The sequence below is a fragment of the Acipenser ruthenus genome, chromosome 5 (genome assembly GCF_902713425.1).
Source record: "Acipenser ruthenus chromosome 5, fAciRut3.2 maternal haplotype, whole genome shotgun sequence".
NCBI classification, from domain to species: Eukaryota; Metazoa; Chordata; class Actinopteri; order Acipenseriformes; family Acipenseridae; genus Acipenser; species Acipenser ruthenus.
In genome coordinates this window covers 63,112,096-63,125,608 of record NC_081193.1, presented here as the reverse complement: position 1 = coordinate 63,125,608, position 13,513 = coordinate 63,112,096, and the positions used below count along the sequence as shown (strand labels likewise).

Genomic DNA, 13,513 nt, shown 5'->3' with positions numbered 1-13,513 from the left:
ACTACTAAATTTAAAAAAAGTGATTCTGCTTACTGTGTGTTTAAAGCTGGTATATACATTATATATATATATATATATATATATATATATATATATATATATATATATATATATATATACATATATATATATATATATATATATATATATATTTCTATTGATACTAGCTTATATATTGAATAATATTATACTGTGTATTGAGTACTATATATGATTTATTAAGTGCTATCTTATACAATGTATTTCTATTGATACTAGCCTATATAATCTATTGAATAATACTATACTGTGTATTGAATACGATATATAATATTGGGTACGATATTACACTGTATTGAATAATACTATATATATTATCGAAATGAGAATCTAATACATTACAGGCATAAGAATACTATCATATGCTATAAGACTATAATAAGCAATATTGTGCAAAATTCAGAATACCTTCAACTGTTTATGTCTCACCTCCGCTCACTTATGATTGAACTGCCGCAGAGAAAATGCAGGTTCTTCTATTGGTTAGTTTTATTTTATATACAAAAATAAAATTCTGCACGATTAAATTGTAAAAAAACCTCTTTAGTTGATTAAATCGGCCCGATTAATCTGTTAAATCGGAGCAGCGCTAGTAATAACACAATTATAGTTCAGAAAATAAACGTCTTGTAACTTAAAACGAGAATTTTCATTTAACTCCAGCCAGAGCTAAGCAGAGTGTGAGGAGAGCACAAGTCGGATGACTTCTGTTGCTTGATCCCTGGGAAGGAGCGACTCAAGCTGCTGTCTTCACGCAGGGCACAAGGCCGCTGCGGGACATAACAAACAACAGGGCTGTAGTGCACAATATACGTGTAATACATTTTAATAAAACTATTACAGACTATTAACATGTAGCATAGATTATGTAAAACACAATAATTAGCAAAAATTACACAGGTCATAAGCAACAAGTACTTATCTAATACCAGGGCTCCCCTGTCAGGTCAGATCTTAAAAGAAAAATGGTGCCGAGATTTGTGTGCGCAGTGCCTTTATACCCTCGGGACGGGCATGACTGCATCACATGCTTAGCTCAGCAGCTTTGGTATAGAATATTCAGGCTCCGGGGTCTTTAGGAGGTAACACCCATTAGGTATTGGTTACATTTCATACTTGAAAGGGAACTCTTTACAGGAAGCAAGTTACTCATAAGGTTAATTTACTAGTTTTATTTAGGATAAAGCTTTGACTAATATGTTTAAAAATGCATTTTCAAAAGTATGTAGTACATAAAAGGCATCTACAGTACAGCAAGTAGTGAGACTGTTATGTCAAGGGCAAGTAGTGATCATTAAGGACATTGCAGATTGTGCAAATAGTAATAAAACTATTCTGCCGTCTTTACAGGTTTCCCCATCTGTGTACTATTGCATTATGTGCTTGGATGTCATCAGCTTCCAGATTAAATAGCTTTACAACCTTATCAGTCCTGAAACTAATACAGCTGAAAAACAACAATATTTAACAGTATGTATTTACGATACACCTTTCATTGGAACAACCCTTGTATTCAGAGATTGCTGTTCAAAGTTAACTTGGGATGCACAACACACTTTACATATAAAAGACAACCATCTCACCCTAAAAGGCACTCACAGAGCAGCATTTCTGACACCAAGTTTTGTCTCTGCTTAGGGGCTGTTAATTATATAAACATAACACTTCAGCGAGATTGCCCTCTGAAAACAAAAATCAGTCATACAGGAAAACATATTTGGATTATAGAAATAATGAATAGAACAGGCAAGACATGCACATGTATTTCTTTAATCTTCTCAAAGAAAACACTGGATCCATAAAACTCTCAATTTCTTACTAAGGAACCAGTGAAAATATAGTTAAACATATTGTGGGCAGGGAAAGCTTTTTTAACTTGAGGTCAGTGCATTAATTTCACCAGCGCTGTGTACCCAAGATGTGAGAGGATGCTGTTATACCAGCCACATTTTTACTAGCTAGAATTAAAGATTAGCTGTGGATTTTAAACCATAGCATATTTAGTGGCAACAACCAGTATTTAAGAGATGCCCTGCAGCTGTCCTTTGAAATCCAAATCAATTTAATTGGAAAAAACAAGCAATACTTAAAATGGTTTTTATACCGGTTCTAACAAAAAAAATAAAATAAAAAATAACACAGAGCTAAATCGCATTACTGAATGGAAGTCAGCTTCTTTTAATCTCAAAACCAACAGTTTTACATCTTGTGTATGTTACAGGCATATGGTAAAATGCCTGAAAATAGTAGTTAGGCATTACGTGAAATGCCTAATCCCTGGTCATTTGGTATAATTAACGCAAACATTTTTGCTGCTTTTAGTTATATCCAGCATGGTGTTAAAGCTGTTCCCAAATCTTCCCGATCCCAAATTTAATAAAAAAAATGGCGCTATACATCCATGAATTCTATTTCCTAAAATTAAAAAAATGTTTAAAAAAAAAAAAAAAAAAAAAAAGATCACAAAAATGCTTTGTATTGGGGATAAAAACCTTTGGAGAGCAGTTGTCTCATCAGTTCAAGCGAATTTAAGTCTGAGATATAACTAGTGTTACAATAACGCATAAAATAACTTACTAAAATATTCTGTGCTAAAATATTTGGATTATTATGACGTTCTTTTGTTGAAGTTTACTGCAGTGCCTCTAAGTAAGTTTCTGTGCTGTTCAGTGGTATTAAGAGCAATTAATGCTATACATACATTTTCATGTAAAAAAAAAAACATTAGTCACTTCATAAAATATGGATGTACTGTGACGTTCTGTATAGGGCCTAGTCTGGGACTACAATGTTCTGGCTGCCCAAACTGAATGCTTACACCATGAGAGAAGCATCTCTCATTATAATCATTATAATCAGGGGTTCAGATAACTGGTACGCAGGTACGTATGCGCACCAATAAAAAACAAATGCAGACTTCCATATTGTTTTTAACACGCAAATGCGTACCATCAGTACATTTTCAACAGGAAAGCATTTTTCATATAGGCAGCGAGGGTGCTCACGCTTACAAGGTCAAACACATTCTCTGGCTGTGCCTAACCTCCAGATTTTCTAATGAGTCTCAAGGTCTCTGGGATCTGTCAATGATCTCCGGTTAACTGAGCTTATTATCGCAGACCATAATTAAATACCAGTACATCCCTGCTAGCGCTATCATTGGCTGCTTCAAGGTTTATTAAAAAAAAAAAAAAAAAAAAATGGAGAGCGATAGGTGGAATCACTCCAGTTCATAATCATAACAATCAATCATTTTCTTTGAATGAACACTTGAAACGACCAATGAAAGCAGGGATCTTGATTTAGCTGTCCATTCAGAGAAGAGGGATGTAGTTACAGGGAGTGGCGTGGAAGCTTGCTGACACTTCGCTTCCCAAGTGGAGAGGAGGTGTCGATGTTTGAGAGCCATTACATTTAAACGTGAGTTTAAAAAAATACATTTACTAAAGCATTTTACTGAAAATAATATTTGTTTCCCTCACTTATATCCTTCAATAAATACCATTGTGCCGTCAAGCTAACGTGTTCAACAATACTAATAAAGTGAAGAACTGTTTTGATTTTTGCTTTTGAATCCCCAGGGCTGGAATTTGGTGGTAGGCTATTGAAATAAACCGAGAATGTGTGATGATTTGTTAAACATTGTAATAACCAGCAATCTGGACTCCTACTTAAACATTCATAAACTATTGTTGTTGTCTCTGACACTGTCATTAAGCAGTGCTGCTTGTGAGCAAGGGTTTACACATGTCAACATTTTAATCCGCCTCATGCCCTCCTGCCCTTATGCATATTCATATGTGTAAGATGACCACTGAAACCTTTTATCCTGAACCTAGTATGCTTGACAGGGGTGCAAATCGTTTTGAAAATTGGTGCTAAACTGTTTTGAAAGTTTAGCACCAGGAGAGCCTGCTGGTGCTAAATTATTAAATATCGCCCTATCAAGCCCCCCTTACAACTTCTTACAATGACACGAACCTTCTCTCCTGTGTATGTGGATGGGTGGGTCACTTGAGTAGTCCAGACCCAATGAGAAACTACCATCATCTATGGTTGCTAACAAATAAAATAAAACAACAATAAATTAAAGTCTACTGGCTCCAGAGTTTAATGTCGCTAGCTCCAAATTTGCACCTCTGATCCTTGACATCCCAATTGTTTGAAATGTCAGAGAAGGAGGTGGAGCTAGACAACGACTTGGATAATGACCCCTAATTTTGGTACAAAACCATTTCTGCTGGTACTCATGTGAGAACCTAATGATAAAAGAACCCCTGATTATAATCTCTCATTATAATCATCTCTTATTACAAACCACAAGAAATGCAGTAAACAATCTGACGACCGAGAGGAAAAGTAATTTCATAAAATGGCTGAAAACCTTTAATCAGTCAAATAGTGTAATAGAATGCTATAACGGCCTGATTTCACAATATGCCTGTAAAATATATAAGGCACTGCAACCCATACAAGCCTGAGCCTCTTTGCTTCAGGGGGGTTAGTACATCTCAGCATTCTGAATCCCCATGCGAATCAGGCCTTGGCAGAGCCGAATATGAATACGTTCTGGCAGAATGGACTGAATCATGGAATGAAAATACATTGTTTCCAAATCGGAGCTGTCTCCAGGGGTTCACTTTGATCCACTTTGGCCAATTAATCCATGATTAGGTAGAAGGGGCAGATGGACTGGAGGCCATTCTACACTTCGAAAACAAGAGAATCCTAATAGAGTCTTTATTACATAATATTGTCCTACAACATAAACCACAAAAATAAGTTTACAGCTGATCTCACGAAAAATAACCAGAACGGTTCATATACGTTTTTTCTATGGCATTTGGTAGAAAGAGAAACTATATTCCATCAAAAATTTGAAGAAATGTGGCAACAAATACACTGTACAGTTTTAATTACTCAAAACTCAAAAAAAAGACCACAACTATACCAACACACAAATATCACCACTAGTTCTGCTGTAGAACAGGAACATTATCCGTTGGGAACAAACAATTGGTCATAAATCCTACACTTAAAAACAAAACTGTTTTGCCCTACTCCCCCCCCCCCCCAGGGTTACATCTAGCCCTGATCCCAGTAATGCATGACTCACAGTTCCAGGCATATGACTCCTCTCCTGCTTGCCATTCTGCGGGCTCCCATTCTTCAGCTTCTTCTTTTTCTTGACCATCTCGCGATGCTCCTTCTGTTTGTTCTGCACCTCGATGAGTACCTCGATGAAGCTGTTCTTGACCTCCTTCTCAAACTCTAGCTCATCACGCAGGGCCAGCTGCTGGATCAGCTCCTCAGAGTAGTCCTTGATGGCTGTTTCAATCTGCTCTAGCAGCTCGTTTAGCTCTGCCACAGACAGCCGCTTCACACCTGCCAAGAGAAACACAGTTTGAGCTGGGTTTACCCTCATCAACATTTATGGTGGTATACCTAAGAAAACTGTAGTGAAGCATAGAAAAGCACAGGCACACCAATCACAGAGAAATATGGTAAAGCATCGTTGAAACAACAAAACACTGTTAAAAGCAAGGTAAGAGGCATACAATACTCATCAGTCAGTGGGTAAGACTTCATAACCAAGCCTCTACAGAACTTATTTCATTCCCAGCCAGAGAAGTGCATTAACCAAACATTAATTAATTTCTTTTTTATTTTAGAAGTATTGTGACAGAAAGACTTATTGACAGAATGATTATTGGTGGTAAATCTCCCTCCTGACCTGTGAGGGCGCTAAGTAACGGGAACAGAGTACCCTGAACTATTTGGCCTGACACTTCGTTCCTAGGTGTGACAGGGATGGCTGAGTGTTGACGTAAGGCCAGATGCAGGAAGAATAACGCGCCATGCGTCATTTTTATTTAAATAATTAAACAAAAAAAAGGACTTTAACAAAACAATGCTCACAGAGCAAAATAAAAGTTTAAACAAAAAAATAATCACAAACACAATAAGAAAATAAGTATTCCAGGTCAGGCTGGGCAAATGCCTTCACTGTTCGTAGATTTATTTTAGTTTCGTTTTCTCTCCTCTCCTCCGCTCTCGTTCTCCACTTCCGAACACCCACCCAGATTGCAGAGAGCTGCAGGCTTCTATGCAGGTGACCATCTCCCGATTAGCAAAAAATTAATCACTTCATTAATTCGGGAGATGGTCACCTTCTACACAAGGTTTTTAATTTGTGGATGGGGCTTCCCATGCACTCTGCCAAACAAAACCTACGGCTTCTCGCCGTCATATATACAAATAATAAAACATAACAATATTATTATTATTATTATTATTAAGAACAATAATAATAATAATAATAATAATAATAATAATAATAATAATAATAATAATAATAATAATAATAATACAACAAAATAAATACAAAATAATAAATTGCACAGGGGCAGAGTGGTACAGCGTTCTAAAATAAACTAATCCCTTTTCCTGTGCATGGCTCCTCGCCCCGTCACATAGCCCCCCCCCGCCCCCCCCCACCCACCAGTGAAACTGGCCGAGGACTTTCAAGACTCCCTGGTCTTCGCCCAGACAAGGATACTCACGGCTCCCGTCCACCGAAGCAGCCGAGCACCTCCTCCTCTATCTCTCTCACCACCACCAGCATCCAGACCTCTGAGACCGCCAACCCCAATAGGCCACTATGCAGGTTGGCCCCCAGCTGGGGTAGAGATGCTGCCCCTGTCCCGTTGCCATACCAGCAACGGGACGGATATCTAACCAGTGTGCCCTCTGTCCCCCCAACTGGTTTTAGGTGCAACCAACCGGGACACCTGGCCAGGTCATGCCCTGCTGCAATGGAGTGTGACATGGCAGCATGTAAATCGGGCACCTGTCAAAGGTAAGTGAGGGGAACATGATCGGAAGGGGCCTTGTATTTTGAGATAGCATTATTGCGTGCGATAGAAATCCATATTTGAAAAGATAGGGTTTGTTGTTTGTTGTTTTTTTTCCCCACTGATGCGACAACCTTGCAAATCACATATGTTATTGTTTGGATCCAAACACTTCCTAATTTCGTATGTACAAGTGTCATAATTGCCATGAACATTTTGATGGGCATTGCTGCAATAGAGAAGGGCACCTACGTCAATTGCCTCTGTTATTTTTCGAGTCCTGATATAGCAGAAGTACTATTCTTCATAGGCCTCACACATTATAGTAAATCTAATTTTTAAATGGCATTTCCAGTCTAAATTTGATATCAGGTTTTTGCTGCATGGTTTATTATTATTATTGTTATTTCTTTGGCAGACACCTTTATCCAAGGTTTGTACAGGTGTTCTGTGGCAACGTTGGTAACCATGCCTGTGTTTTTATTACCTACAGGAGGCATGTGCAGCCTTATTGTCTCATTACAACACCATCACCATTGTCATGCAAAATACATTCTAAAAATGTGTTCTTTTATCTTCAGCATTCAGGCATCAAAAAAGCCTCACTCAATGATGTAATCAAAAGAGTTATCCAGGCAAACTATAAATATTTACCATTGTTAAGGCCACTAGGAAACCACCATGTAAAATGATTAATGCAAGTAGCACCCATAGAACATAAGATAGCTGTCTTATGCATGGCCTGCCTATCATAAAGAACATAAATAGACAGTGTCTGAATACCAACCCACATTATAACTATTTAAAAAAGGCTTAATATCATCATAATGAACAACAGTACTTGCATTATCTCTAATACATAATTTAAAAGAAAGGTTTTCTGTCTTGAGTTTGTAGCAATACTGTTCAAATCTGCTGTTAATCATAGTATAAATCATCTCCCAGGTTACATAATACTCTGATCAAATTAAGTGTTACAACAACTACATTTATACCAAATTAATTTAAGCTCAACACCTTATAGAAAATGGTAAAATAGTTAAATAGTAAACAAAACACACGTTTCTTATTTAAACCCATCCGTACAGCAATCAAATTAAAATAGGCTCCCAGCTAATGTCCTATATACCATAAATCCTACAATACATAATGCATAAGTATACGCAATGCCAAATACATAAACCCAAAGGCCATGTATAAACAAATTGTATTAACCTTTACTGTCTGTGTTTATTTTAATCTTTAATGAGTAAAGGCAGATATTGTAGCCTTCTGGAGGGAATCTAGGCCAGCAGGCTTAGGCTATACGTCCTTGGGGCCTACAATCTATTCAGTCTTTCTTTAGGAAGAAACTCTGCAAATACCATTTTGTAGTTGTACATGTATTGTACCTGCTGGTGTTTTACTATTTATTTGTATTACTTCTTCCAAAAGCGTAGTACAATTTGTTCTTTGTCCACATAAATTAACATGAAAGGTCAAAAGTTTGATTCAGGTTAAGCCCTCTTAACCCTTTGCAGTCCATTTATTAAGCCCGTGTCAGGCGCGTCAGGTCCAATTTATTTTCACACGCGCGCGGTTAATTTTTGACGTACTGTTTAAAAGTATTTTTTTTCCAACGGGTTTAAAAGGCCCTGTATATCAACAAAGCACTCACTAGGCATCTCCAACCCCGCCCCACCCTTTCGTTCGCTATAGCTTTCACATATGCTAAGAAATAAAAAAAAAAAAAAATAATAATAATAATAATAATAATAATAATAATAATAATAATAATAATAATAATAATAGTCGTAAATAGCGATTAATCATCTCCTGATCACTCGTTTTATCACCAAACGCCTCAATAATGCGATCCAAGTCATTATTTTATTACTATAACATCTCAAAAAAGCTCTGCAAATGTCCGTGATGTTCTCCGACAGGGGCAAGTATGACTATTCATGAGTGTGGCAGAGTGGTTGCAGTGCTGATGTCACGGACCAGGAAGAAGCAATACAAAACAAAGGCAAAGGTAGGTAGGGGAAACGAGACGCGTTTGCGCTCGGGTTTTAATAATAAATCAAACAATAAACAAAACACTTTATACCAAACAAAAGGGCTCGATGGCCAAAAATACATAAAGGCTGGAGCCTTAATTAATTATCAATAAAACAATTACCTTATTGAGGCTCCAGCCACATTCACACAGGTTTTTAAATTAATAAACAAAACGAACAATAAAAACACGGCTTTCCCATCATCAAATACAAATATAATAATAATAATAATAATAATACAAAATATACAAATAATAATACAGGGACGAGGTGTACCCCATCACACACGCCCCCCCCCCTTGTGCGTAGCACACATGGCCTCAACGGCCACCTCCCCCCTTAAAGACCCAGCAGTCCAGGACAAAGTCTCAGGCTGGGAAGGGAGGCTTCAGTGGGCCCATGGCTGGCAATGCTGTCAGCACCCCTGTCGGTAGTGGCACGGCTGACAGCATGCTGGTCCATTCCTGCAGGGGATGCTGGTCTCCTGACCTCTCCCCCTTTCTTCGTAGCCGGTAGCTCCCTCCTGTGGGGCTCTGGCCACCGTACTCCCTGCGGTGGAGGTGCGGGAAGCAGAGACAGCTCCTGCTGTTCTGCTCCAGGCAGTGGCGGAGGCAGAGGCAGCTCCTGCTCCTCTGCTCCTGGCGGTGGTGGAGGCAGAGGCAGCTCCTGCTCCTCTGCTCCTGGCGGTGGTGGAGGCAGAGGCAGCTCCTGCTCCTCTGCTCCTGCAGGTAGTGGAGGAAGAGGCAGCTCCTGCTGCTCTGCTCCTAGTGGTGTCGGAACCAGCAGGTATTCACCCTCTGCTGGTGGAGGTGGGAGGAGCAAGCAGTCCTCCCACGGCGGTGGAGACAGAACCAGCAAGTATTCACCCTCTGCTGGTGGAGGTGGGAGGGGCAAGCAGTCCTCCCAGGGCGGTGGAGGTGGAACCAGCAGCCATTCACCTTCTGCTGGTGGAGGTGGCGGAGGTAGAGGCAGCTCCTGCTGCTCTGCTCCTAGTGGTGGAAGCGGAGGAGGTGGCGGAGGCAGAGGCAGCTCCTGCTCCTCTCCCTCGGGTGGTGGTGCTGAAGGCAGAGGCAGCTCTTGCTGCTCTCCTCCTGGCGAAGGCGGCAGGGGCTCCTCCCTCTGCTGGCGGAGGTGGGAGCGGCACGTAGTCCTCCCACAGCGGTGGAGGCAGAACCAGCAGGAACTCACCCTCTGCTGGCGGAGATGGGGACAGCAGGCATTCTCCCTCTGCTGGCAGCTTGGGTCCTAGGGCTGTGGAAGCACAAACTCCCCCCTCTTTGGGCTGTGGACGCACCGACTCCTCCCTCTTGGGCTGTGGATGCTCGGGCTCCTCCCACTCAGGCGCAGGACGCTCGGGCTCCTCCCACTCAGGTGCAGGACGCTCGGGCTCCTCCCACTCAGGCGCAGGACGCTCGGGCTCCTAACTCAAAGGCAATATCTCCCCCTATTAGCCTGGAGCTGGTTCTTTTAAGCTGTGGCTGGAGCCTTAATTAATCAATAAAACAATTACCTTATTGAGGCTCCAGCCACATTCACACAGGTTTTTAAATTAATAAACAAAACGAACAATAAAACAACGGCTTTCCCACCGTCAAATACAAATATAATAATAATAATACAAAATATACAAATAATAATACAGGGACGAGGTGTACCCCATCACAATGAGATACGCCCTTTTTTCGGCTTGTCTCGGCTCCTGTCGCTCCCACTCGGCCACTCAATGGTTTTCTAGGCTTTTTCCGGAGAAAAAATGACTATAAACCCGTTTTTTGCGTCTTTTTGATGATGTCGGACAGGGTCCGACATTGGACCGGATAGGAATAATTGCAATGTCGGACCAGGTCCGACATAGGACCGCAAAGGGTTAATACTATAGTTGAGGTAACTCTGATTATTACCTCTTTAGCTGTATACCAAGTTGCTCTTTCAATACCATAAAACAAGGGTTCCCAAGTTTTTTTTTACCTAAGGCCATAAACATTTTCTTCCTATTAGCTTATTTTCATTGGCCATTTTCAGTTTGTCCGTTTCGTCTCCAGGCATGTACTGTTTTTTTCAGCATTGCGATTAACACGTATTTCAGCAAATTTAACAATGCAAGATTTCAAACCTGTTGAGTATCATTTTCTTTTTTTTTTACTGTCCTACTTTATCCAGTCTCAAAGTCACCTGCATTATAGTACTGCAGTTACAACGAACAGAAGTTTACTACTCTGCTTTCTAACCAATAGCTTCTTTGCTACGGATCCCAGGTGCGGGTTCAGTTTGAATGTTGACAAATCAATGGCTCGGGAGGGTGGGAATAAGGAAACTCAAAGAGACTGACAGCTATAGTGTTAATAGGAAGCAGTATAGCTGTGACATTCTCGAGAGGAGGTCAGTCAAGAGTCTGAAAGTTTGTGTTTAACACTCAAAATGACTAAGGGTATTGAGAGTAACAAATTAAACCTTTTAATTAGAACAGTGGTTTTGTGTTTCTACCTAGCAACATGACTTGAATGCCGTAGATCCTGAAAAATTAAAATCGGGTTGTTGACAGTTAAGTTTGTGTAAGCCATAACCGTGGCTGTAGTAATCCCATTGTGGCACTGGTAGTTTAATATTAGACACACCGGCACATATGTCACACCGGTGTATTAGTCACTCACCCCCTTTTAAGGACCCCGCAAAAATGCCTAGAAAATCGACTTATACAAAGTTTTTTTTACGGTACTTGAAATACTAAGAGGCTGCAAAGATAACCACAAAAAGTGCTAAAACGTTCATTTTCAGGACCTGAAATCATCAGTGTTTTTATTAATTTCTTATGACTATTTCTTGTGTTAGTTTTATTTTTTTTTAATAATTTAGTCATTGCCAATTATTTTTTCTTATTTTCTCCCCAATTTGAAATGGCCAATTATTTTTAGGCTCAGCTCACCGCTACCACGAAGACACACACGCTGTCCTCCGAAGCGTGTGCCATCAGCCGACCGCTTTTTTTCACACTACAGACTCACCATGCAGCCACCCAAGAGCTACAGCGTCGGAGGACAACGCAGCTCTCGGGCAGCACACAGGCAAGCCCGCAGGCGCCCGGCCAAACTACAGGGGTGGCTGGTGCGCGGTGAGCCGAGGACACCCTGGCCGACCTAACCCTCCCTCCCCCCGGGCGGCGCTCGGCCAATTAAGCACCGCCCCCTGGAAGCTCCCGTCCTCAGTCAGCCAAGAAAATAGCCTGGACTCGAACTCGCGACGTCCAGACTATGGGGCACATCCTGCACTCCACATGGAGCGCCTTTTACAGGATGCGCCACTCGGTGAGCCCGAAAAGAACATTAAAACATCAAAGGACTTTGAGTTTAAAAAAATCAAGATACACAAATGATGTAATGAAAGTGGCTATTTAGCAGAGTGAAAAGACTATAAATATCCAAGCAAAACTAAACATGTTGTTCTCCACACTGAATGCTAAACAAGGTGCTATAAAACAAGGTGCTGTCACTCTGCTAAGCAAAGCTGCAACTCTAGCTAAGGACTCTGCCTGAAACGGACCCAAGAAGAGGAAGGAAGCTAAAAGCGAGTCAAAACCAAAAGCAACGGACTGAGGCCCGGCTGGAGGACAGCCGTAAAACATACAGCGACTTATCAGACAAACTAGTCTGGGTCTGTTGTACACCTAAAACCACAGTGTCCAAAAGAAACAGTGCCCTGCTACCGGCGTAGCTAAAGATTCAGTGAAGCGGACAGAGCGGACCGGCACCACTGTGTTTCCTATACCGAGGACTGAAGACTTTGTTGCAACTGTTTGTTGATTCTATCAAGAATTGTTGCCTAGTTTGATCCAATGTGGGATTGAAGACTTTGTTGCTGAAAGGAGAGCTTTTGCACTGGACACTTCAAACAGATTGAGTTTCCAAACCAGCAGACCAAAGGTCTAAGCTTCAAGGAACCGTTGAGTATAATTCTAGTTGCATTTTCCTTTAATGGAACTAAATTAATTATAACACATTCACATAGAATTGAACTGTTAATTATTTAGTTTGCACCCTTTGCGTGTGAAATAACTTTTAGTGAAACTTGATGAAGTGACTATAAGTAATCTACCTCATATTGTTGTATGAAGAATTTCTTTAAAAGTAAACTTGCAATATCCTTAATCTATATACCATTATTAAGCTTAATGTAATATATTCTAAGATTCTCTGCATCATCTCAGTTGAGGCTGTGCTCGTATGTGGGCGTGTGTGTATGTGAGCAAGCTACTAGCTACGTCACAGCTTGCTTGAGCTGCTGTTTGTGTGTGAGGAGACAGGCGGTGTCATATTTCAATTGCCTGCTAGCCGGCATGAGTGCAGTGAGAGTTTTGAATTGTGTTTGGTGCCTTGAGACTAAAAGATTTACTTTCTGACTTTTCTGATTTCTGTTTAATATTTGTGTACTTAATAAAATACTACTGTTGATTAAACATTCCTTGTGTCTGCGGGTGTATGTGTGCTCATAGTAAATCCTCAATCTTTGTAACACGTCAATTAAATATTAGTAATAAGAGAACTAATCAACCCAGATAAACATTAAATTATCAATTACTGAATTGTT

At 40.3% G+C, this 13,513-nt stretch overlaps 1 protein-coding gene across 3 annotated transcripts in view; it reads right to left on the bottom strand.

Moving 5' to 3' along the window:
* The window catches only part of LOC117403063 (fasciculation and elongation protein zeta-2-like), an 88,538-nt gene that overhangs the window by 30,313 nt on the left and 44,712 nt on the right, over positions 1-13,513 (bottom strand). For all 3 annotated transcript variants that reach the window (XM_059024358.1, XM_034004943.3, XM_034004946.3), the window contains exon 5: positions 5,156-5,424. In XM_059024358.1, coding sequence (XP_058880341.1) covers positions 5,156-5,424 — 269 coding nt within the window. The remainder of the gene's footprint in view (positions 1-5,155; positions 5,425-13,513) is intronic.